Here is a 26,616-nt window from a genome sequence, read left to right on the forward strand (position 1 = left end):
TATTTACAGAATCCATAGTTTTTAATAAAAATCAGTAGGCTTTCATATATGATTGCAAAGAATTAAAATCATTTAATTTTAGTACTACAAGCAAGCATAAAATTAAATAAGTCCCATGAGATCTTTTGGAACATTATCTTGCATACCTTACACCAGCAGTCCCCAACCTTTTTGGCATCAGGGACAGGTTTCATGGAAGACAATTTTTCCATGGACTGGGGGAGGGGGGATGGTTTCAGGATGATTCAAACGCATTACATTTATTGTGTAGTTATTTCTATTATTATTACATTGTAGTATATAATGAAATAATTATACAACTCACCATAATGCAGAATCGGTGGGAGCCCTGAGCTTGTTTTCACCTGCCACTCACTGATAGGGTTTCGATATGTCTGCAAGCAATTGATTTATTATGGTCTCTGTGCAGTCAAACCTCTCTGCTAATGATAATCGGTATTTGCCGCCGCTCCCCAGCACTAGCATCACCGCCTCAGCTCCCCCTCAGATCATCAGGCATTAGATTCTCACAAGGAGCGTGCAACCTAGATCCCTCGCATGCACAGTTCACAAGAGGGTTCGCGCTCCTATGAGAATCTAATGCCACCGCTGATCTGACAGGAGGCGGAGCTCAGGTGGTAATATCGAGCGATGGGGAGTGGCTGTAAATACAGATGAAACTTTGCTCGCTTGCTAGCTGCTCACCTCCTGCTGTGCGACCTGGTTCCTAACAGGCCATGGACTGGTACTTGTCCATGGCCCAGGCATTGGGAACCCCTGCCTTATACCATTTATTTACAGACTTAAAGGATTATAAAGATGTGATACACAATCACCAAGTCCAATATAAATTGCTTCATAATATATAATGTCCTATTTAAGTTATGCCCTTGGTGAGGATAACAGGAAGGTTAGGCTTCTTTAGCTCTTCAGCCTATGACACAATTTCCATGCTGGTAGTTCCTTCCATCTTCTAGAGCACCTCTATTTCATTATGATGTTATTTGCTTACAGCTTAGAATAGTCTAAGCAGACTGTCTACTGACCATGACCAGGAGTCATATAATTGCCCATAGACTGAGCAGCCTCCACCCAGTTGAGAACCACACACGTCTCCACTACGAAGTTTGGTTAGTTTTTTTGCGTGTGTTTTATCATCAGTGCCTCTCCCTGATGGCATCCAGCACAAAACCACTTGGCAGGAGTGATGCCCACCTGAGTCCAAGTCACTGGGCAAATTCCATGTGACTTAGTTTATTGTAGAAACACCCTCCCAGGTCTCTTCCAATCCCCACTGAGACAAATATGGAAAATTAGAGGGGTGGTATTGGTGTACAAGAGAAAGTCTCCCTTTATAGATCCTGCCCAATACCACTGCCAATAGCGGCAATGTTAATATGTCCCTTATAATACAAGTCATAATCTCTTTAAGGAAGCAAACAACATTTAAACTATTGAAATTAGTGAAATGCACGTTTTACCAATTATGAGCATCGTAACCTTATAACTCAATACAAAAGCTCAGTATAATTATTATGAAGTTTATTTAAATGGTGATTGTCTCAAGTTCTATAGTTTCTTGTTCCTTTGTGTCTTCAGTGAAAGTGAACAAGAAAATGAAGTTCTAGTGTTTAGTTCTTTAGAGTAAGATACATGTATCATCTGGTGAGTCATTCCTCTGGGGATGCTGGATCTCATCCTGAAGTTTTCTGCTCTCAGCTTGGAATCTCTCCTTGAGCTTTTCAGCCTCCTCCTAAAGAGTGATACATAAAACCAAAGAGCTCAGCAAAACGTAATGTCCAGATCTCTGCAGGAGGAAGGGGGAGGGAAGGAGCCCAAATCATTGACTTTCCCTTAGTTATTTTAATCAATCAGTAACAAAAGACAGACCCTGATTCCTCCTTTCCGTTCATGTCCATCTTACGTCTCACACTTGGTTTTCTACTTGTGTAATTCTTCTTCCATGCTTCTTTATCTAGCTACAGAAACATCCTCATCTCTCAATCCCTGAACTATTGGTGTTCCAAGAATTATATCCTAAGGCCCCTTCCCCCTTTGTCCTTAGGGAATCTGAGTCACATCTTGACTTCAATTCTCACGTATACACAGAGGAATGTCAGATCTAGTATTACAAGGAGAGATTGATACAACAACTAGGTGTCTAGGTGATATCCACAATCAGGTGAAGAGTCTGAGCCTTAGATAAGGGAATTTGTTTCATGTCTCCACAGTTATGGGGTAAAAGTAGAAGGACAGTGTGGGGAGATCAGAAACACCAGGTTGAAAATACTGTCCTTCAGTGCAGGTCTGTAATTTCAAAATTGTCTTGGAGCAGTGTCTGGAAAACAAGGACCTACAGGTAGATCAGCCACCCTGGAGGAGGAGGAGGGTGTCCTTTGTCTCATAAGCGTGTTCACATAAGAATTTCAGACTAGGTTTGTAGAAACGAAAGCATTGTAGATCTCACTCACTGGGAAGGCTGTTTTGATAACTTGCTAGGATGTATGATATTGGCATTTAGTTATCTCTTTGGAACCTAATTTTTCTAATCAGAAAAATAAGGACATAATGGTTGTGGTTCACAGTGAATAGATTAGATTAGAGAACGTGTGTACAGTGCTTGGTAAATAAGAACTACTGTTAATTGAGCGATAATAATAGTAGAGGACTGAATGAAACAAGTTAAAGGCTTTCAGAACCAGTGACAATTAAGGAAGGGAAAGGGGCATAAACACAGTAATATGAAATTCATTTAGCAAGGTAATCTATGACCAGTGGAAACGACTAGCTAGAGCAATTAACAAGATAACAAAAAAGACTAATTACCGTGGGTTAGAAATATCCTTGGATTTTGCTTAACAAATTAATAGTGCCTATGCTGTGCCAAGCATCATTCTAAACACAAATATTGACTCATTTAAGTATCAAAATAGCCCTATAAAATAGGTATTATAACCATCTCCAAACAACATATTTATATATTTATAATATATGTAATATATTTATAATATAAGAAGTGGAGCTGGCTTTTTTACCCAGGCTGACTCCAGAGTCCTTGCCCTGAGCCCCAATATTATGCTGCCTCTCCCACATTGTCACTGCTTCGTGTTCTCATCAGTACAGAGAGGGGTATGTGATTAAAATCCAGAAACGAAATAATTGATGAGTACCTTGAGCCGACGTTCTTGGTCCCTCTGTTGCAGGGCCTGCTGGTACAATCTTTTTATCTCCATTTGTCTCACTTGTTCCCGATGGAGTCTCTCCCTCTGCTCCATCCTTTGCTGGTGCTGCATTAGAATTGCCCCCAACCTCTTTTCTTCAGCCTTCATAAACTCTGCTTTCACACGTGCCTCTGAAAAGGAAGAAAATGGCAAACTTCTCCGGGATTAAAGTACCCTTCCTTCTGCCTCCCACTCACTTGTTATTGCTGCTACTTCATAGAGAAAATTCCCTGGGGTCATATTTCCCCTCCAGGTAATCATATTGTAGCTGACGGTATATGCCCTATTCAAATATAGACTGAGGAGCTAAGAATGGCACATCTTTGCCATTCTTGCTCTTGTTTAATGATCCCAGGTGAACCAGGCCAAATTAATTTAAAATGTATAGAATTTCTGTCTTGCATTTTTTTCTCCATTTTCTTCTCACCTTCCATCTCCTTTTCCCTCGCTGTGAGAACCAGATCTGTCTGCCAAATGGTAACACTCACAGACTCCTTGGACTGTAAATATTTCTGCAGAGCTTTCTCAGCCTAGGAACCCCAAAAAATGCAGTTAGAGCTAGGAAATGATTAGAAATGTTATAAACCTCTTTATTTCTTTTTCTTCCCAGCACCTTTTCCTCCCTGGAAGTGCTCAGTCTGTACTTGGTGAAACTATGTCAAGCCTTTTCTGTCAAGGGGTGGGGCACAAGCTCCAGGCTGGCCTATTAGAGTACCCAAGGCCACTTGATGCAAAATATTTGGGTACAGGCGGGAAAATACTGCAGCTTGGGTGTTTTAAAGACTGATATGGATGGTGGGAAAGATGCTTTCTCTCCTGTGAGACTGAGGGCACAAAGGACTAGTTAAGCTGCGAGCTGTTGGTGTCATCTTTGCTGCCGTGTGGGGTGAGCCTGCCTGAGAATGACGCCAATGGTGAGGAAAAGAGAACAGAAAGCTGGAGTTGAGATTGGAAAGAAAAAGGAAAGGGGAAAATTGATGACATTGTTACATGTAATCAACTGATCATGTTAAACTCTTGAACATATCTATACTTACGACTAAATTTAAACATTTTGCCTTTAGTTTATGTGAGCCAGTGAATTATTTTAAGTTAGTTCAATTTTTGGGATTCTGTACTGTGTAACCAAAAAAGTCCCTTTTTTGCAATGAGTGTTGAAGGTTGTGATAAAAGTCTGGTGACTATGGTGATAGTTCAGTTTAATACCACAGCTCTCATTCTTCCTGTCCAAAAAAAGAAGACCCCTAGCAATTCCCCATAATTAATACATAAAACTAGTGATACCTGTATTCCTTTCCTGGGCGCCTGATAGTACTTTGCCTTCAGCTCTTCTCTCTTCTGAAGGAAGAGACGATGCCCCCCAGGTTTTGAATAAATCCCTTGCTTCACATCTTCTTCTAGAGGACGAAAAATATCCTGAAGTAAAGCTGAACAGCGATTCAGTGATGCCTCCAAATTCCGTTTACAAAAGTCATTCTGTTTGGCTTCTAGCAGGATCTTAAAGGGAAAAAGGCCCATGGAAAAGGTGTTAGCAACACTACAGTACTTTTAGAAATGGCTTACAAAAAGAATCTCTGTATTTTTTCTGTAAATTCAAGGACTACAAGCAATACTATATCCTCCCTACCAAACCTAGAAAAGTTCCAAGGATGATACACTGTAGAAAAATGACTTTACTTTTGTTTTTGAAATCTCCTGGAACCCCATTCTTTTGCTTTTTCTGCTTTAGATAGGATCTTCAAACTGCAGATCTCTAGCCTCATGCCCTAATTCTAAATGCAACCTACTGTTTTACAACCATCCCAGTATTGTACTGGGCTGGGATTCCCAATGAGGTAGAATGGATGAGTGTGTGCTATTAAACCTAGGGACATAATATTTTAGTAGATCCATTTGGCAATTCTGTATGCTTGATTAATAAAAAAGGAAAGTTTATTAGTATTTTATGAATACATTTTTTAAGGGATAAGATTACTTAAAAAAAAATTAGTCCATGGCTGTAACACAGTGAGTTGTCTGCATGTGAAAGTTTCAGAATCTATAGGGTCCAGAGTAGTTACATGTTTATTTGTTTGGTTTTTTGTTTGTTTGTTTTCAGAATAATAGTGATATCTTGGTCACATAGTGATAGTCATTGTCTCTCAGTCTAGTAAGAATTGTTTCTCTTAATTAAGTCCTCATTTTGCCTCATAGCAATACGTTGCCTATATTGCCCCTAAGCCCCATGAACTACAGCAATAAAACTTAATTACCTCTAATGTTTCCTGGAATCCTTGGTCTATATCCTCGAAAGAGTTCTTCATGAAGACTTCCATAGCCCCTTTCTCACTGACCCTGTGCAGGTCCAGCAGCTCCTGGAGGGTTTCCGTGGGCAGCTGCAGCTTCTGGCCCATCTGCTGGTCATAGTGGTCAATGGCCTTTTGCACTGCGGATGAGTTCTTAATCTGGGCCAAGGCCAGAACGTTCTCCATGCAGGGCAGATCCCCACTGTTGATGGCGCTGACACAGGTCCGTACCAGGCTCTCTAGATCTTCACAGAAGGAAGAGATGCTTGAATTATTTGCAGAGAAAAGGGACATGCTCTGAACTGAGTAATTCTGAGAATGTTAATTTAGCGTATTCAGCCTCCAGCACAGCGTTCATGTGGCCCAAAGAAGTTCCTCTGGGAAATTATGTGACCAAGAAGACAGATCTTTAATTCTTTGAGAAAAGAAAGTATTCAAAGAGGAAAGTTCAAGATCTATGTGATGATCCACATTTCATCATTTTCTCATTGAGAAATGAGGAAATGGTTATATAAAATTGTGTGTATTCATTTGATTAGAATACTATAGATCTTCTGCCTCTTTATACTTCCCATTCTTTCTCTCTTCCTCAGGTTTCTGTTTCCTTCAGAATTCCATTTTCTCCTCCACTTCAACCTGTAAAGCTGGTATGAGTGTTACCCTCATTGGAAAAATCACAAAGTAGGCCAATTAGACCAGCTCACCTTACTCTTTGTTGGAACATTCCTGTTTGTCTTCCTTGCCCTTAGCTATTTTTGTTTGCACTCAACTTCCCTTTAGAGCGTAGCAATAATTGACAAAGTTCCAAGACATAGAGTATTTAGGAACAACTGGACCAAGAAGTCTGCTTAGATTTCTTTAAGGGTTCTAGACAACTTGGGCATCTGCTTGTTTAATGTTTGTATCAAGCACATTCTATTTATACAGAGAATGTATGTGTTTTCCTCATCTTCTGCCTATCAAAGGCATAATGAGTATCCATAATATCAGTAGAACAAATGCTGCCAACCCATGTGGGTTAGTCTAGTTCAACAGTGGACCACTTATAGGTAGAACTTTTTTAACCTGACCTTTTCATCAGGTTATATTCCTAATTTACCTTACTTTGCAAGCATTGCTAAAAAATCCTAGAAATATTTTTGGTACTCACCTGCATTTAATAAATATGATACATATGGTTTTCTTGGTAGTAGCTGATTATGTAATTTCAATAGTGGGAGGAGAAAACTACAGCAGTGCTCCCATTCTCTATTTTGGATTGAAGGAAAATCCTTGAAGAAGTACTCACGAGATCCATTGACCTTGATGCCTCCTGAAAGAGTTTTAGTCTTGGAATGGCTGAAGATGTAGGAACAGAAATCTGCCACTTGTTGTACAAATTCAGGATCCAGGTCATCATTATGCAGTGTCTCAAGCTGGGCAAGCTTTTTCCGATGAGTGGGCAAGTCAAAAATAAAGCATTTCTTTATTGGAAAGAATTTCTGTATACACAGACGGGGCAAATTAAAATTTTGAAGATGTCGATCGGTGCCTGAGGAAGGAAAAATAGAATTATTTAGTATAGGGTTAACTTTCATTTTAATCTCTTTCCCACAAATAAATGTGCTTTCTACCTACTGTTATTTATTTCACTACATTTTCACAAACCCTAAGCAAAAACTTAAAACGTGATCAATCAGAGAAAGGAAAATGGAAAAGTAATTTGCTCCAAGAACAAGGGAGTAATACAATTTAATATTGAATGTATTATTTCACTTTAAATCAATAGTATTAATTATTTATGTGATGATTTAGTCAGCTGAGTAAATATAGGAAACTATAACTTTAACCAGCAACACACAAGAGATAATTTCTTGTGCTACTTTTCTCCCTCTTTCCAAAACTGAAGTCCCTGTTACCTTGCTTTGGCCTCAATGAATTCTCCAGGTACTCATCTGCTGTGATGAGTCGCCCATTTGCTTCCAGGTCAAGGTAGAAATCTCTCACAGTCCACACTAAGTCTGGACAGACGTTCATAAAGTCAGGTGCATTGTCTACCCCATCAAGATCAGGTGAGGTAACTGTTCTGAGCAGATTTGACAGTTCTGTCACATAGCTGAGATGCAATTAAGGAAAACTGTTGGAAATAGAACTGCGTCTAAACCATATTTAATTCCATGCCCTCCTATACTTTTATATTCCCTTTGGGTTATAACCAATCCTCATTTCATCAGTAAATAAAAGGACTCTTTTTCTTGCCCCTTTTTTCCCCCAACATCTTTATTGGAGTATAATTGCTCTACAATGGTGCATTAGTTTCTGCTGTATAACAAAGTGAGTCAGCCATACGTATACATATGTCTCCATATCCCCTCCCTCTTGCATCTCCCTCCCACCTTCCCTATCCCACCGCTCTAGGTGGTCACAAAGCACCAAGCTGATCTCCCTGTGCTATGCAGCTGCTTCCCACCAGCCATCCATTCTACACTTGGTAGTGTATATATGTCCATGCCACTCTCTCACCTCATCCCAGCCCACCCTTCCCCCTCCCCATGTCCTCAAGTCTACTCTCCACGTCTGTGTCTTTATTTCTGTCCTGCCCCTAGGTTCTTCACAACCTTTTTTTTTTTTTTTAGGTTCCATATATATGTGTTAGCATACGGTATTTGTTTTTCTCTTTCTGACTTACTTCACTCTGTATGACACACTCTAGGTCCACCCACCTCACTACAAATAACTCAATTTCATTTCTTTTTATGGCTGAGTGATATTCCATTGTATATATGTGCCACATCTTCTGTATCCATTCATCTGTCGTTGGACACTTAGGTTGCTTCCATGTCCTGGCTATTGTAAATAGAGCTGCAGTGAACATTGCGGTACATGATTCCTTTTGAATTATGGTTTTCTCAGGGTATATGCCCAGTAGTGGGATTGCTGGGTCATATTTTTAGTTTTTTAAGGGACCTCCATACTGTTCTCCATAGTGGCTGTATCAAGTTACATTCCCACCAACAGAACAAGAGGGTTCCCTTTTCTCCACACCCTCTCCAGCATTTATTGTTTGTAGATTTTTTGATGATGGCCATTCTGACCGGTGTGAGGTGATACTTCATTGTAGTTTTGATTTGCATTTCTCTAATGATTAGTGATGTTGAGCATTCTTTCATGTGTTTGTTGGCAGTCTGTATATCTTCTTTGGAGAAATGTCTATTTAGGTCTTCTGCCCATTTTTGGATTGGGTTGTTTGTTTTTTTGATATTGAGCTGCATGAGCTGCTTGTGTATTTTGGAGATTAATCCTTTGTCAGTTGCTTCATCTGTAAATATTTTCTCCCATTCTGAGGGTTGTCTTGTCCTTTTAATGTTTACAATGTTTTCATTTTTGTGTTTGATACACAAGGACTCATGAACATAGCTGGTGAATAAAGCAGTTCTCTCTGGCTTTGGTGCCATCCTGGACAACAAAAGGATACTGCAGGAGGTCGATAGCCCTCTGGTCAATTGTGTTCATAGTATTATATACAAAGGTACTACTCAGTAGTAGTGCCAGTACAAATATCTGGGTGTCACTCTTCTTGTCATCCTAGAAGTCAGAACAAATTTCAGTCATGTCTCATGGCATTCGCATATGAGCAGTTATTAAAAATAGACCCTTGGGCTTCCCTGGTGGCGCGGTGGTTGGGAGTCCCCGATGCAGGGCACATGGGTTCGTGCCCCGGTCCGGGAAGATCCCACATGCCGCGGAACGGCTGGGCCCGTGAGCCATGGCCGCTGAGCCTGCACGTCCGGAGCCTGTGCTCCGCAAGGGGAGAGGCCACAACACTGAGAGGTCCGTGTACCGCAAAAAAAAAAAGACCCTTGACTTACAAATGTTAGCCAAGACGAACAGAAATGGTTGTGAGAAATAATGAGCTTTGAATAGTTCTGTCATTAGCATTGATAATTTTATACAAAGCCATATTTTGTTAACTTATCAGTCCCTCTTATAACTGGTTAGGTATTTGAAAAATGGATAGTCAAAGTTCATGAAGGTAACCAGAGTGCTTAAAATCAAGATTTTCAATTGTGTAAAACAAAGTTGGTCTGTATACATAATACATGCATCTATTTTATTGAGTAGCTTTTAAATACCAGACGGTTCGATACGTTTTTCTTTTAGAGAGAGGGATGGGACAAGTGACAGCATACAGCTAAGCTTCAGCACCAGAATTGCTCAAAGAGTAGGGATGTATTAGGGATACATATTCAGGAGCCTACTGGGGGTGAAGGATGTGAATAAACTGCAAAGGGAATAAGGCAGCTCTCTGAACTGACTTGGTATTTCTCTGCTGCACAAACGGATCAGGAGCCCTGCAAAGGAGAACCTTCAGTGTATTCGATGCAAACCTCTAAATGGTTCTCTCCCTCTTTTAGAACATGTAATCTAAACTGGATACCCCCAACCTTGGGCTCCAGGGCACCTTCTTCGTGTTGGGATCTGTACATAGAAGATGCAACAACAACAAAAAAAGAAGATGCTAAGATACAAAGATATACAGTCCCTGTACGTGGAGGCCATTTCTTACAGTTCTCCAGGTGATTATCTAATCTGGCAGGGATGAGAAAGGTAAAGTCCTTATCAGCCTGAGCCCCAGAGCCTCTTCTCCAGACTACTGTCATATTTTTTCCCCTTGTTGAGGTTTCAGATAATGTTTAAAATGTAAAATGGATCAGAGATAATTCTGCACAGGTCAGCAGGACTGGAGCAGAAACATGTTTTGATTCCTGGTACCGTCGAGATAAGTTTTTAACTACTGTCTCCATGTTACAGGTGAGGAAACTAAAGAAAAAAGGAGTTAACTATTTTGAATTGTGGTAAATTAAAGGCAAAATGAAGACATAAAAAACGAGAGCTCATGGGAAAGATCCAGTTTTGTGCTCAAGCCAGCTCACGAGAGCTGGCTGTGTACATCTTTCCTGAGCCCTGAGTTTAGTGATGACTCTGGTAGCTTGGAGTGAGCTGTTATGGGAGTACTTGGATATCTGGCAAGTACTACAAAGCAAGGCTTTTCTTCCCCAGTGGGCTGGTTGTTAGACACTTACCAGCGTAGAAGTGGAAAAATCCCACGCTACTCCTGGGCAAATGATAAAATCGATGAGACCAAAGGGGAAATTGAAGATTTGAGGAGACTTATTTTGCTTGTCAGAGTCCGAGAGCTCCTAGTGCCAGGACCCTGATTTGGACTCAAGTCCCGCTGCCCTGAAGCTTACTGCATATCTCTATCCTCTACAGGGTCAGACTCGTGACAGTGATATTGTTTGTAGCACCTTTCTGCAGTCCGGTTAAGTGCCTATCTCCACGTTAGCACAGCCTCCCAATTATGACTCTGGCTTATACATATATTTTTCTCACTTCAGGTTTCCAAACTTTGACTATTAAAAATAGAGAGGGGGATAAAATGTATACTCTGGTCAAACAGAAGTACAAAAAAAAATCTCCCTGTGTAAAGAATGTTCAGGGATGAGGAGGTTGATTAAAAAGGAATCCTGGGCTTCCCTGGTGGCACAGTAGTTGAGAGTCCGCCTGCGGATGCAGGGGACACGGGTTCGTGCCCCGGTCCGGGAGGATCCCACATGCCGCCGGAGCGGCTGGGCCCGTGAGCCATGGCCGCTGAGCCTGCGCGTCCGGAGCCTGTGCTCCGCAATGGGAGAAGCCACAACAGTGAGAGGCCCGCGTACTGCAAAAAAAAAAAAAGGAATCCTTGTTCCTTGCCTTCTCTATGTCTCCAAGTCCCTCCGTGTCAAGAAGAACCAGGATGTGGTTAGGCTTCTCAGGGTGAGGCACACACCACATCCAGATGCCCTTGGTGTGAGTCTGCACCGTGGATCCAACACAGAAACCTGCAAGGGGAAGTGGAGAGGGTGTAATTGAGGAGGGGATCTGGAAATTGGAGACTTTCTTGACAACTGAGTTACCATTTAAGGAAAGCAAGATGAAGATATGGCAGAAAGTATAACCCAGTATTGATCTGAATTACAATAGAGGGATGAGATAATAAGAATACCAAGTACTGTAGGCTGGAAATTTGATGGATTGTTTTGCAAGAATATTAAGCTATTAAAATTTTAATCATTTGTAATTACATATGTAGAAGTATTTTAATGATGTCTTACTCTTATAATTGGAAAATAGTATGATTTTTCTAAGAAAAAAAGAGGTGATATGTCAGAAGCAGAACTCAACCCTTTATCTCCCAGAAGATAATTAACTATCTGTGGCCCAAACATTAGCTTTCAATATTCCTCCTCATCTCTAACTTCCTGTCCTCACATCACCTTCCTGCACGCTGGGAGTGTGGTTGGCAGAAGGGACTTGGCTGGGCTTTGCTGGTGCCACTCACCCTTGTTCTTCCCAGCCAGCTTGTTCATCAGGTAGGATTTACCGGTGCGGTAGAGGCCCACGATAGCCACCACCACAACGGGCTGCTGAATGGCAGACAGGATCTTCAGAGCTTTCGGATTAACCAACAGTTGCCCATTAGTGTTCTCGATGAGGCACAAGGGTTCTGGCATGTGAACCACTGGGGCCATGTTCAGGGGGGTCACCTGACCTGCAAGGGAAGTGATGGGATAGACTGGAATTTCTAGACTTTAAACAGAGAAAAATCATTTTGCTTCCTCAAACTGCAGGCGTACCACTCTGCAGCATGGCCTAAGTTTCTGAAGAAGTTTAAAAAAGACAAAAGAGCAAAGAGGGTCATAGCAACTTAGGTCTTAGTCCCTTCAGAGTTCTACTATAGGCTACCCCACTGGTTCTTAAATATTGGGTGGCCTTATGGAAAACCATTTTCTGAGACTAGTTTACTGCTATTTTGAGTCTGACGCTTCCCCACTGGTTTTGGTTTGCTTCTATTTCTTAGTTTTTACCTCTTTGAATCCCCAGATTGAATCTTTATGGCCACTATTTGTTACATGACACTTCTTGCTTTTACACTGTATCAACTTGCTTTTCTCTGATTTAGGGCTGTGTCCAGTCAAAGTGTATTATACTAAATCCTGCCAGGTCATTACATAGCATTATCTAACAAATAACAGTTGTTTACTTCTTAAAGCTCTACTTTTAAAGAATTTTTTATGTAGCTATTAATATGTGTTCTTCAGTCAAAACTTAAATGAGTAATCATTTTATGAATGAGAAAGTGAGTGAAAATACTTTCTTAAATAATACTTAACCATTTATTTTCTAATTTCTGGGCATCAATTTCTGTAACCTAAAGAGTCCCCAATAAAACATGTTTAAGCTATCTGAGATGAAAACAAATGCTTGCTTTTCTGCCTTGCCACATCATAAAGAACAATTTTCTTCCATTTTAGAATTGATTATTTTCAACAGAAGCTAAAAATCCACCATCTGCTTGCCTCTTTTAAAAAACTGAAATCTTACAGTGCAAAGGTCTGGATTCCCTTGCTAGCTTTTAAAAAGTTATAAAGACCCATTCTCCCCCTTTCTTCATAGCCAATGCCCCAGAGATTATCCAGATGACAGATAAATAAAAACAGAAACTGCTTGGCAACAGATAATATATCCATTGCAAATGTCATCGCGTCAGGGCATGGGAGCCAGGAAATGTTCAGTCCAAGCCACATCCAAAAAGAGGGGATCACACATAATTTTACATTCCCAAATGCAAAGTTTCTTTTTACTCTAATCCACTTCCAATGCAGTACTGGCACCTTATGCTTGTTGAGTTCTGGTATCTGATTTGTATATAGCAGGGGTCATAATCATTTCTAGGTTCGAAAGATATGGGGACCTGGCAGTGATGATCTATAACAGTTAGCTAGAAAGACAGAAGATACACAATCTAAATCTATTTGCAGATTTTGGGAACCTACAAGCTCTTGTGCTTTGGAATGAGGTCACTAATGGGAAAGGAAGCTAGTCTGTCTGAATTTTCAGACCTCCTAATGAATAACATTTAGTGCTGTGTATCTATATTAATGAAAGTATTTTATACATTGTCCCCAGATGTTACCCGGCTAACATCTTTAATGTTTTTAGGGCAGCCCAATCTCCAAAACATCTCTGCAGATTCATACATAACTATTGTTATGTATGACATAACATACATAGCTATAGCCCCATACATAACTATTACTCTATCATAACTCAGCCTGTGATGTGTGCTCTGAGTTGCATTCTTCTCCCTAACTCTGTTAGAGCCCCATACTCTTTTGTAAATAAAAACAATGCAAGAATGCATCAAAACACACAGAAATACAAATATACATTTTGACTTTGAAATAGGGCAGATCTGACTTCTAATCTCAGACTTCCACCTGGCTCTCTGTTTGACACTGGCATTTCACTTAACACTCTAAGCCTATCTTCAGAAAAAGAAAGTAAATAAATAACTATTTATATACATCAGTATAACTGCTAGCTTAAAAAAGAGAGAGAGAGCTGTAGGAAAGGAAAAAAAATGGTAAAGAAGGAAAATGCTAAGAAATATAAGAGAAAAGGCTCGGAAGGACTACTGACGGAGTTTCTAGAAGAAGACATCTCTGTTTTCAGTCATACAATTCTAGATGGGTTTTGTGTTACTTTTATGTTGGTTGCCTTTACTTTGTGTTGTTTTTGGTTTGAGTTGGTAGGAAAAGGAAAAAGCTCTTCTTAATGAGAAAAATGGAAATCAAGCAAGAAGGAGATGCGCGAAGTATGTGCCGTGACAAGAAATTCAAAGGAGGAGAAAGTTTCAAGGAGTAAACAAAATTTCCAGACAGTGTTAAGTGATTCGTTGGGACTTCCGTGGAGGCCCAGTGGTTAAGGCTCCATGCTTCCACTGCAGAGGGCAGGGGTTCAGTCCCTGGACTAAAGGTCCCAAGTGCCGTGCGGTGCAGCCAAAACAAAACAAAACAACAATGAAAAATACATAAAAAACAAAAAGTGATTCATAACAGTAGAATTATTAGAGGAGTAGAAACAAAGTCCGACACAAAAGGCCTTAAGGAATGAGTGGGTGTCAATAAATCAAGACTAATTCATTCAGGGTTCTTTCTAAAGGAAGAAATTCATCTTCAAAAAAGTGCAGGACTATGACTAAAATATATAGCCATTTTCATAAAACTTCTTCATTGTTCATTCTGGGTTTCAACTTTTTTCTTTCTTCTTTTTGTCCTTAACAAGGTAAGCAAACCATTTACATTACATTTCGTTCCATGCTCTTTCTCATGAAAATAGTACAGTCATAGCTCTTCAAAAGTTAAGGTTTCAGTTTGAAGGATATTTATCAGGTTTTATCAAAGGTAACTTAAGTGGCAATTATGACAGTATGAAGACATTTCAAACTCTCAGTCCCTGCGCTCTTGTCTAATTCAGCGGAAGTGGCACTCAATGAATTCTGCTACCTGTCTGACAACACCACAATTTACCTTTAATAAGAGCTGATAGTCCACGTGGAGCTCAGCTGCAATGTATCCTGAACAGACTTTTTAAGACACCCTGACCCTTTCCACCCTTGCCCCAGGCTTACCTTAACGGTGAAATCAGCAGCAGAGATCTTTTAGAGCTGGTAACAAAGGTGCTTCAATGAGAAATTGGCAAGAGTTCTAAATCTGTCCCTCAGGTTAGCTGTGTTGGTTTCTGATATACTTTTTTCTTATCCAGTCCTGGAGATTTCTTTTCTTTCCACTCCACTCTACCAGAGGGCGGAGGATTACAGTATGAAACAAAAACAAAGTGGAAGGGGGTTTTTGAAATGTTGCTGCAGGAAACTGAAACCCCGTCCAAACTGAAACCACAAGCCAATCTGAAACCACAAGCCAAATTGTACACGGAAGAGAACTTTGAAATCATTTGCATTTTTTTCTACTCCAAACTGTCCTCGGGGCTATGAGAAACCATAATAAGTCTACAGTAACAGTGAATATAACCCCAAGGTATGTTTACATTATGTGAGTGTACCATTTTTGTTTGCTTTTTGTTTTTGTTTTTGCTTGGCTGCACGGCACCGCATGTGAGATCTTAGTTTCCCGATGGGGATCCAACCTTTGCCCAGTTTTGTTCTTCTTTCACAAGATTGCTTTGACTATTCAGGCCTTTATGAGATTCTATACAAATTTAAGGATTCTATTTATATAAAAAAACTTTGCTGGATAGAGTATTCTTGGCTGAAAGTTTTTACCTTTCAGTATTTTGAGAATGTCATTCCACTCTCTTCTGGTCCATACAGTTTATTCTGAGCAACCTGCTGATAGCCTATTGGGGATTCCTTTGTACGTTAAAATCTTTTTTTCTCTGGCTGCCTTACAATTCTTTCTTTGCCATTGACTTTTGACAGTTTTAATATAATATATTTTGGAGAAGGTCTTTTTGCATTGAGGTAACTAGGTGTTCTCTTTCTTATCTTCATGGACTTGAATATCAAGTTCCTTCCCCAGGATTGGGAAATTCTCAGCTATCATTTCTTTAAATAAATTATCTGCTCCCTTCATCTGCTCTTCTTCTGGGAAACCCATTATCCTAATGTTGCCCTTCCTAAAAGAGTCAGATAGTTCTTATAGAATTTCCTCATTTTTTAAAGATCGTAATTATCTTTCCTCTTCTGCCTGTATTATTTCTAGATTTCTATCTTCACACTGACTAATTCTCTCTACCATGTGGTCTGATCTATTTCCAACACTTTCTAATGCATTCTTCATCTTGTTTATTGAGTCCTTCAGCTCCAGAATTTCTATTTGACTTTTTCTTAGAGTTTCAATCCCTTTAGCAAAGTATTCCTTCTGTTCATTTATTCCTGAGCTCATTTTACTGCCTTTCTGAGGTTCTAGCGAATTGTCACTTTCTTTTTGTGATACAGTGTTACTGTTGTTCTTCATGTTGTGATGAATTGTTTGTTCCTCTGCTGGTGCGTTTGAAGTAGCGAACACCTTTATATAAAGCTGTGTGTGTGTGTGTGTGTGTGTGTGTGTCTGTGTGTCTGTGTGTGTGTGTTTTACTTGATTCTAATGATTCAACAGGTTAGAAATTAGAAATGAGAGCCTGTCTTTTGTTTTCCAGTAGGTGGCGCTATAGCACAGGTTTTTGATTTCTCTTACCTGCGTGACTCTGGTTGGTTATATTAGAGAGTTGGCACTTTCCACCCTCCACTGCCTCTGTCAGAGGTGTACTTTGGTGCCTTCTTGTCCTTGCTTGTGTCTCTAGGGTTGTTAGGGCCTTGCTACTGCTCGTGTCCCTGGCGTCGCAGTCCGGGGCACCAAAATGGGAGGTGCTTCCACCGCATCCAAGATCTCCTGAGTCATAGGCTCCACCTCTGCTGGGGGAGGAGAAGGGGGAGGGGAGCTGGGATCATGGGCACTTCTGCCATATCCAGGGTTGCTAGGTTCGCCGACAATGCTGCTGTGGGTGATGGATGAGAGGGCTGGAGTTGTGCGTGCCTCTGTAGCTGGAGGGATGGTGTCACAGGTCCCACCGCTGCTGCTGCCTAGATACCTGTCTCCACAAGCATTGCTATGGCCAGGAGGTCAGAGTCGTGTGTGCCACCTCCCTTGCTGCTCCTGGGTTCTCTGTGGCTGCCAGCTCAACTGCTGCAGCTCGGGGACAAGTACTGCAGGCACTGCCTCCACTGTTTCCCGTTCTACGTCCTTTGTGTGTCACAGTTCACCCACCTTTAGATGTACAGGTTTATGGAGTTCTCCTGGTGTGTTGGGCAGAGGTATCTATGCTGAATTGTGGATGTTTAATGGTCGTACGTTGTAGGGGGGAGACAAAGAAAGCATCTGTCTTTGCCCTAATGTTGATGTTATTCCACAGTGTTCACTTTAAAAATATTTATTGGAAAACCATATACATAAAGAGAAGTGACCAAATTACACATCTACATTAGATACTTTTAGTATCTAATTAGATACTTTTAGTATTAGTATCTAATTAGATAAAAAGTATCTAATTAGTATGGATATTAGATACTTTTCCAAAAGTAGATATGTTCTCCTGCTTTCATGTCAGTCAAGGAATAGATATTTACAAATACTCCCAGAACCTCAGTCATAGAACCTTGCAATTTCAACTCCCTCCTCCCACAGGGAAACTGGTAGATAGCCTCTGACATGGCTCCCAATGATCCTAGCTTCATTACACTATTCCACTTCCTAGTATTCACACCCCTGTGCAATCCTCTTCCCTCTGACAGTGGGCTGAGTCTAGTGAATTTCTTCTAAAAATATGGTGAAAGTTGTGAGGTTTTACTTCCATGACTAGGCTATAAAAGACTGATCTCTCTCTCTCTCTCTCCCTCCCTCCCTTCCATTCTTGGTTTGGTGACACTGGTGCAGCCAAGTTGCCATGGTAGAGACACTCACATGGCAAGACATTGAGAGTGGTCTCTAGGCAACAGCCAGTGAGGAATTGAAGCCTTTAGCCCCAAATTCATAATGATTAATGCTGCCAACAACCACAAGAGTAAGGTTGGGATGTGAATCCTTCCCTGTCAAGCCTTGAGATGACTGCAGTCCCAAATGGCACTTTGCAGCAGGGAGAGACCTTGAAACAGAGGACTCACCTAGATTCTTGACATTCAGAGTCTGTGAGATAATAAATGTTGTTTTTTCAAGCACTAAATTTTGGAGAAATTTGTTTTGTAGTAACAGATAACTAATTCCGAAACTTTAATCTGACTTCTAACACCATAAATTACTACTGTCTTTCATCTTAATCTGAATTAAATTATACAGGATGTTTTGTTTTTGTATTTCACTTCTTTTGCTTAACATTATGTTTTTACAGTCATTCAGGTTGTTGAGTTCAGTAAAAACATATTTCTTCATATATTAATGAATAGTTTTCAATGTGGTTGTCTCAATTTATACTCTCACCATCAATGTATAAGAATTTCCAATGTTCCACATACTAACCACCGGTTAGATATGTCAGACTTTTAGAATGTAATCATCTTGGTGAGGGTGTGGTGAGTGTAGTAAATGCAGGTTTAATTTGCTTTCCTTTGATAATCAGAGAGTTTAAGGATCTTTTCATATCTATCGCTTATTTGGATATCCTTTTTGTCACACCTATTCAAAACTCTTGCTTATTTTTCTAGTAGGTTGTCTTTTTTATTTCTTGATATAAAGATTGCTTTATATATTCTGAATTTGAGCTGTGTGTATGTGTGTCTGTGTGTATAGATCTAAACTCATCAATTCTTTATTCCTGTTTAATGTTCTGCGTCCTATTTCTCAACCCAGAGGATGTAAAAATAATGTCTTTGTTATTTTCAAAAAAATTTATTTTTTCTTTCATATTTTGATCTACAGTCCACCTGGAATTGATTTTTTTTGAATGCCATCTGGTATTGAGCAGTGCACCTCCTGGATGTTCACCTGGCTTAAAAGGAGAAATGATCAGACATAGATTATATACTGATTCATGGCCTAATGGACAATGGTTTGCCTGGATGATCAGGGACTTAAAAGGAACATGATTGGAAAATTGATGGGAAAGAATTTGGAGAAAATGTATGTCTACTGTTCTCTCTGAAAGGGTAAAAAACATGAAGATATTTGCATCCTATGTGAATTGTCACCTAAGTGTGACCCTCAGCAGAGAAGGATTTTGGTAATCAAGAGGGAGGGTGGCAGGGATGGAGGTCATACATGGGCTCAACAACATGGATTTCTGCTCACCAAGGCTGCTCTGGCTAACACCACTGCTGAGTATCTAGCCAGTAGCAGAGATCAACACCAACCACTGACATGGCCCATGATGGTGCCTTCTCTACATGTAATGCTTTTGTCAAGATTACTATCCGTGGACTTACAGCATGCCTTATCCACCACCCTGGCATTCCACACAGCATTGCTTCTGATCAAGGAACTCACTTCACAGCAAATGAACTGTGACAATAGGCCCATGCTCATTGAATTCATTGATCTTACTGTTCCCCACCATCTTGAAGCAGCTGGCTTGATAGAACTGTGAAATAACCCTTTTAAAACTCAATTACAGTGCCAGCTAGGTGTCCACAAACCTTGCAAGGCTGGGGCAGGTTTCTTCAAAATACTGTATATGCTCTGAATCAGTGTCCAATATATGTTGCTGATTCTTTGACAGTCAAGATTCTTGAGTCCAGGAATCAAGGGATAGAAATAGGAGTGGCACCACTCACTATTACCACTAGGGACCCCCTAGGAAAAGTTTTGCCTCCTCTTTTCACAACTCTATGCTCTGCTAGTTTAGAGGTCTTAATTCCAGAGGTAGGAATGCTTCTACCAGGAGACACAATAAAGATTCCAATGAACTAGAAGTTAAGACTGCCATCTGGCCACTTTGGTGTCCTTGTGCCTCTGAATCAACAGGCAAAGAAGGGAGTGACAGTGTTGGCTGGAATGACTGACCCTGATTACCAAGGGGAAATTGGACTACTACTCCATAATGGAGGTGGGGAAGAGTGTGTCTGGAATATAGAGGATCCTTAGGGCATCCCTTAATATTACCATGCATAATTGTTAGCGAAAGTGGGGTCCAGCTGCTCTCCACTTGAAAGCCAATAAAGAGGCAAGGTTGGTGGAAAGGACAGTTTGCTTTATTTTGGAGGCCAGCAACTGGAGAGAGGTGGACTCGTGTCCAAAGGCCAACTCCCCCCACTGACAGTCAGTGGGAAAGAGCTTTTAAAGGGAAGTTTCAGGGATGTATAGGCAGGAGGAGGGGGCTACATGCAGAAGTAGCACAGTAAACTCTGACAGTCATCTTGAAATTGGTTGTGCAATGGGCTCAGCATCATCTCGATTGTTTTAAGTAGTGAAGCTTCAGTTCCAGGATCGGTTTGTTCCCATTTCCCTGAGGCCAGTTCTCAGAATTGTGGCAGCTTATGTCATGGCTACAGTCTGGTCATCATGTAGTTAACTTCTTTCTCCTGGTAGGGGTCTCAGTACCTAGAAGACAGCTCACACGATATGGCTCAGAATATTATCTATAGCCCTTGAAGAGGGAACTAAAGGTCCTTGTCTTTGTTTAATGTCTAAACGAATATTATTTGGTCTCGTTTGACTGTTTTCTTTGCTTCTATATTTTCTCACTTCTCTGATTAAACTTATTCTTTGGATAAAGTTTTCCTACAGACAAAAGGCAGGCAGAGGACATGGGGGGGAAGGCCCAGAGGCCCTGCTCCGTTTCATAATGATTAAGGTCAACAGAACACTAAAATAACCCAATCCAGGCAGGACTACTAATGGTCCAGACCCTTCAGAAATGAAGGTTTGGGTCACCCCACATCATGTAAAGAACCATGACCAGCTGAGATGCTTGTTAAAGGCAAAGAGAATATGAAGTGGGTAGTAGCAAAAGGTAGTTATACATACCACATGACTAGTTACAGAAACACAGACTGTAATTGTCATGAGCATTTCCTCCTTATTTAGCTATAATATGTTTGCATGTATGTGTATATATACAAAGTTTTGTTTTCTTTCCTCTCTTAGTCTTTCAAGTAACATAAGACTTATTGATTTTACATCATAGTTTTAAGCACCGTTAACTTTTAACTTTTCACAGTATTTAAGTTATGGGATATCAAGGAGAAGAGTAAACATTACTCAAGGACTTTACCTCCTTTTCTGGGGAAGGGATTAGTGCACTTTTGAATGTGTGTTCTGTAGCTGTATCATGTTATATGGAACTATGACCTTGTTATTGTCTTTATTTGGAGAATAACTATGATTTAAGGAGCTGTATATGGGTGCCAAATTGACAAAAGGTGAACTTATAATGGTTAATCTTATGTTTCAACTTGACTGGCTTTGGACTGCCCAGATTAAACAATATTTCTGAGTGTGTCTAAGACGGTGTTTCCAGATGTGATTAGCATTTGAATCAGTGGACTCAGCAGATTGTCCTCTCTAACATGGTGGGCAAAATCCAATCCACTGAAGACAGGAATAGAACAAAAAGTATTGGAAGGAGGAATTCATTCCTTTTTTTCCCCTGCTGCTTCACTGTTGAGCTAGAACATTTCATCTTCTCCTGCCCTTGGAATGGAATTTACACTAATGGCTTCCCTGGTTCTCAGGCCTTGGGACTCAAACTGAATTCACCACCAGCTTTCCTGGGTCTCCAGCATGCAGATGGCAGGTCATGGGACTTCTCAATTAATTACAAGAGCCAAATCCTTAATGTATGTGTGTGTTTGTGTGTGTGTGTGTGTGTGTGTGTACAGATAGATACATAGATAGATAGACATATTATCTCTTTATTTTTATATCTATCTATCTATACACACACACACACACACACACACCCCTACCTCTAGATAGGTAGGTAGGTAGATAGATGGATAGATAGATAGATAGACAGATAAATAGATAGATAGTTAGATCCATCTCCTATTGGGTCTGCTTCTCTAGAGATCCTAACTAATACATCCCCTAAAAGGAAAATCAGATCAAAGAATGACTCCATTTTATTCCTGTGATATGACATTTAGGTGGTTCTCCAGGGCTGGCTGAGACCATACTGAGTCATTGTCTGATCTATTGTAGCATGAATTTTCAGTCATGGTGAAGGTGAACACTCGGTTTTTGGATTGGAATTTATCTGAGGTGGAGTTGGAAACAGCAGCTCCTACTCTCAAATGCAGGCTATATAAAAATCATGCATTAAGTGTAGTAGATTCCATTAAAGGTGTACTGAAGGGGGCATCTCTTTTCCTAAGACCTCTTTTCTCATCACAGCTTTGATGGGTATACAAGCCTTCTGCTCCACCAAAACTCATTCTCTTTCTACCTTGATGACTCCATTCTCTCTTCCTTACTCTGTCTGCTTTCCTCTACTCACTACCTTGCTTTTTGGAACAAACAGGTTTCCACTGGGACTTACATCCTTGTATTTGCTACCTCTGCTCCAACAGGCATGTCAATTAATTTTTACAGACATGCACATTTCCCCTTCCAGCAAGAATTTTGGTGTGAAATGTTCACTACTAAACATATGCTTTACCTTTTTATAATATGTTATCCCAGTAACTCTTCCACTGCTAGAGAGTAGGAGGCTGAATTAAAAATGTGGGGCATTGTAAATTGTGCAGACACCTGTGCTCTGGAAACCATGTGAAAAAATGTCCTACAGGAGTCCAGAGGCATGCGGCTTAAAATGAATTATACATTTTGTGAGCTCTGAGCCTTTGGTGATGTTTCCAGACAAGCAGAAGCTGCATGTGAAATTTTTCTAGCCAGGGAAACACAGGGGGCCACAGTGGAAAAAGGAGGTAGCTAGTAACCCTCTTCAAAGCCATCCTCAGGAACAGTGGCTTCATTGTCCTTTGAACAATTTTTATGCAGTCTGGTACAAGTTTAAATATTTTAAGAGTGATGTTCTTGTTTTGCTAGAACAGAAGAGCAGCTGATTTCCTAGAATTGAGCCTGTTATACAAGTAACTGTTTATTGCTTTCAGTTTCAATCTGAATTCCATCCCAGAACATGCTGTTTTGAGTAACCTTGAATTGACCTAAGGGATTATTTTCCTGGCTGGAAAACATTGAGTAGGAGAACATTTACAGTAGGTCATTTAACAATGTGATACCTGGAAATGCCTGTAACTTTTGGGGGCTAAGGAGGGAGTTCCAGCGCTTCCCTTTTTATTGTTGCTTTTCAGGAGCAAGTGTGTGGCATTTAGATCTTTTAAATCTTTCTACAAACAGGCTGGTCAATACAGGAAGCTGCAGAGGGAACAATTGATAGGGCTGATATCATGACTTATAATCATTATTTTCGATTGTTTTCAATTCATTCTCCACTCAGTAGATAGTGATTTAAAAAAAACAAAACAAAACACAATGAATCCTGTTGTTTTTATGCCCCAAAGTTTTAAAAAGTTAAAAGCTTCCAGTTGCAGTGCGTATAACATCCAGTCTCCTCTGTGACTTGCAAGAATCGACATAGTCTGGCTCCTGCCTACCCCCTCTCTAAACCCAAGCTATCTCTACTTTACCACATGGGCCTTCATTCAGGACCAAACACACCAAGCTGTTCCTCAGTGAAGAGTTTTGAACAAAGTCTCCTTCTACTTGGAACTCCATTCCCTCCTTCCTTTCCTGACTCAGTTTTCTCCTGGTAAAAATTCATCTTACATGGAAGCAACCTAAATGTCCGTCCACAGATGAATGCATAAAGAAGATGTGGTATATATATATTCCATGGAATACTACTCAGCCATAAAAAAAAGAATGAAATAATGCCATTTGCAGCAACACAGATGGACCTAGAGATTGTCATACTAAGTGAAGAAAGTCAGACAAAGACAAATATCATGTGATACCACTTATATGTGGAATCTAAAAAATGATACAATTAACTTATTCACAAAACAGAAACAGACTCACAGACATAGGAAACAAACTTAACGGTTATCAAAGGGGAAAGCGGGAAGGAAGGATAAATTAGGAGTTAGGGATTAGCAGATATAAATAACTGTATATGAAATAAACAACAAGATCCTATTGTATAGCACAGGGAACTATATTCAGTATTTTGTAATAAACTCTTGATATAATGGAAAAGATTCTGAAAAAGAAAAAATATATATATATAATTGAATCACTTTGCTGTACACCAGAAACTAACACAACATTGTAAATCAACTATACTCCAATAAAAAAATTCATCTTAACTCTCATTTTCTCAGGGAGGCATTTCCGACCAACAAATCTACATTGGGTTACCCCTCTACACTTCTTCATGCATCCTGGACTAGTCCCTTACAATGCTTTTCAGAAGCTGAAATATTACACTTATTGGTGTGACAATTTGTTGATGTCTTACTTGTGAACTAAAAAACTGCATGAGCATGGGGACCATGGCTGTTTTACTAACCACGGTATTCCTCCTGTTTTCCCCAATGCCTTCCACAGTGTCCAGCACATGGTCAGTTGTTGATAACTATTTATTGAATAAATAAATGCAATCATGTTTAAAAGCACATGCCCTATGTCAGTCAGGTCTACATCTGAGTTTGGCTCACAGCATCCTGGGTGTTTGACCTGGTAGGACATAATGTGGGAAATCTACCTCAAGATGCTCAAACATGACTTCATGAATATGACCTTCTTTACTATTGTACTTGTTACCATCATTGTTGTCATCATCATCATTATCATCTTCTCATGTTAGATTTAGCTTCATGGTTCTATGACCGAAAAGAAACGCTTGTCTCTGAAATACGTATGTTGTACAAGAGGCAGTAACCTTAGGGGTTTTACTTAGATTTGTCTTATAATTTTAATGATGGTGTTGGATTTTATTCTGATATAAGTTCTTTACTTAATATTATTCTGAGTAGAAATAAAAAGGAGAATTACAAGATGCTTCTGATTCTGGCAACATTTTTTTCTTTTTTTATTAATTTTTATTTTATATTGGAATATAGTTCGTCAACAGTGTTGTATCGGTTTCAGGTGTATGAGTACTCTCTGAAGGGTCCAGGGCCCCAGGTCGTAGTGGGTTCTGGTTGTCAGATGGGCTAATTCTGTGTATCTTGAGGTGCTCCACCCCAAACGTGACCACCAGAATTAGGTGACAGTGGCAGAACTACCCAGCAAATATTCTTCCCAAAGTGTAGGAGAAATGATCAAACCTGAAGAAAGAGATCAAGTCCTTATAACTGAGGAAAGCTGTAGCTAAATTTTGCTAAGATTGTATGCCCAGTATATTTCACCAAAGTTTGACAGAATCAGCATCCTTGATGCCTTTTTTCTTTCTCTTTTCCTTCTTCTGTCTTGTTCTCTTCCTCTTCTCTCCTTTTCATCCATTTTGCTCCTCCTACTTCCTGGAATATTATACACAGCCTGTTGAATCAGAGATATCTGATTCATTCCACACATTATTTTGTTAGCTGCCATGGATACACCATATCCAAATAAATATAAACTGTCTGCCACTATGAAGAGGTAGAATCATTAAATATACACACATTATTTCAGACTAGTAATGCTTCTGAAAGGTTATTTTTCTTTTAGGAAACGTGTTTATTTCAAGATGACTCAATGTAGACTCAGGAAAACTGTTTGGAATCATCGACTTAAGTTGAACTTAAGTTCCCTATGACCTAGCCATTTCACTCCTAAGTACACATCCAACAGAAATGTAGTTACATGTGCATAAAAAATAGGGACAGAATGACCTAAGCAGCAGTATATATAAAAGCTCTGAAGTGAATGTAACCCAAATGTCCATCCACAGTAAAATAGCTAAATAATCTGTGATGTATTTGTACAATGGAATGTCTTATAGTAAAGAAAATAGTGAAACTATAGTTAAACCCAACAACACGGATTAACCTCACAGTTATAATATTGAGGAAAACAAACTGGACACAATAGAATACATGTTGTTGAATTCCAGTTATGTAAAGCTCACAAAGAGGCAAACTTAGCTTCTGATGAGAAAAGTAAGGAGAGTAGGCATCTTTGAGCAGGATGGAGGGGTTATTGAGTGAAAGGGGCATAAGAAAGTTTCTGGGGTATTGAGATTGCTCCCTTTTTTATTTTTTTTGCCTAGGTAACAATTACAGGAATGGGTTCATTTTGTGTGTTTCATGTACTGAACACTTTTGAGCAGAGCACTTTTCTGTTTCTATGTTATGCTTTCATTTAAAGCTTTGAAACTTACTGCAAAGGTTCTTCTACTAATGAAAGGGCCACTTAGGACATTTGCTTATAAATGCTGTACCGCAAAACAAAGTTAAAACAACAACAATAACAACAGCAGCAAAAAAAAAAAAAACACAGAAAATAAAACTCTTGCTTCTTTTATGTCACAGTTAGTAAATAGAATTTGGACCCTTTTTGTGGAAAATCTGGACAATTTAAAACCTGATCTAAAATTCAGATTCTTATCCAAGCTATCAGGAACATAGGCTCAGATGAGGAAATGACCAGTAAGTCAACAGATTTGTGGCTATATTCAGTGTTTATCTGAGAGAAATTGGGGAAGAACTCAACAATTTACCTGTCTCTCCTCTTGCCTTCTCTAACTTCTTCTGTCTAATTAATATTTTGCAAATGATAAGGTTTAAAGTTTATCCTTACCTTCTGTGGGTGTGAAATTTCTGAGTCAACTTCAGGACAAAATTCGATACTCCATTTTCTATTAATATAACTGAGAAT

At 39.8% G+C, this 26,616-nt stretch overlaps 1 protein-coding gene and 1 long non-coding RNA gene across 3 annotated transcripts; one reads left to right on the forward strand and one right to left on the reverse strand.

The window, feature by feature from the left end:
- Nucleotides 1–26,616, reverse strand: GBP5 (guanylate binding protein 5). 2 transcript variants are annotated; one of them, XM_032653466.1, is made up of 13 exons: nucleotides 26,539–26,616; nucleotides 16,564–16,778; nucleotides 15,000–15,164; nucleotides 11,868–12,077; nucleotides 11,240–11,367; nucleotides 8,961–9,070; nucleotides 7,405–7,601; nucleotides 6,795–7,037; nucleotides 5,474–5,751; nucleotides 4,506–4,718; nucleotides 3,649–3,751; nucleotides 3,171–3,352; nucleotides 1–1,753 (listed from the first exon to the last, which is right to left on the reverse strand). In XM_032653466.1, exons 4-13 carry the CDS (start codon nucleotides 12,055–12,057, stop codon nucleotides 1,640–1,642), a joined length of 1,758 nt encoding a protein of 585 aa, XP_032509357.1. In that variant the 5' UTR covers nucleotides 12,058–12,077; nucleotides 15,000–15,164; nucleotides 16,564–16,778; nucleotides 26,539–26,616; the 3' UTR covers nucleotides 1–1,639. The 2 variants fall into 2 exon arrangements, with proteins under 2 accessions (XP_032509357.1, XP_032509365.1); XM_032653474.1 differs by lacking the exon at nucleotides 16,564–16,778 and having other exon boundaries at nucleotides 26,539–26,611.
- LOC116764678 lies at nucleotides 15,176–23,280 on the forward strand. Its single transcript, XR_004352977.1, has 2 exons — nucleotides 15,176–15,405; nucleotides 18,778–23,280. It is a non-coding gene; the product is annotated as an uncharacterized LOC116764678 (long non-coding RNA).

The sequence above is a fragment of the Phocoena sinus genome, chromosome 1 (assembly GCF_008692025.1).
Source record: "Phocoena sinus isolate mPhoSin1 chromosome 1, mPhoSin1.pri, whole genome shotgun sequence".
NCBI lineage: Eukaryota > Metazoa > Chordata > Mammalia > Artiodactyla > Phocoenidae > Phocoena > Phocoena sinus.

Coding starts and splice junctions, on each gene's coding strand:
- GBP5 (XM_032653466.1), bottom strand. CDS start 12,057: ATGGCCCCAGTGGTTCACATGCCAGAACCCTTGTGCCTCATCGAGAAC. Junction 11,368..11,867: donor GCTGGCTGGGAAGAACAAGG/GTGAGTGGCACC, acceptor TTCCCCTTGCAG/GTTTCTGTGTTGGATCCACG. Junction 7,602..8,960: donor AGGGCTATCGACCTCCTGCA/GTATCCTTTTGT, acceptor ATTGCATCTCAG/CTATGTGACAGAACTGTCAA.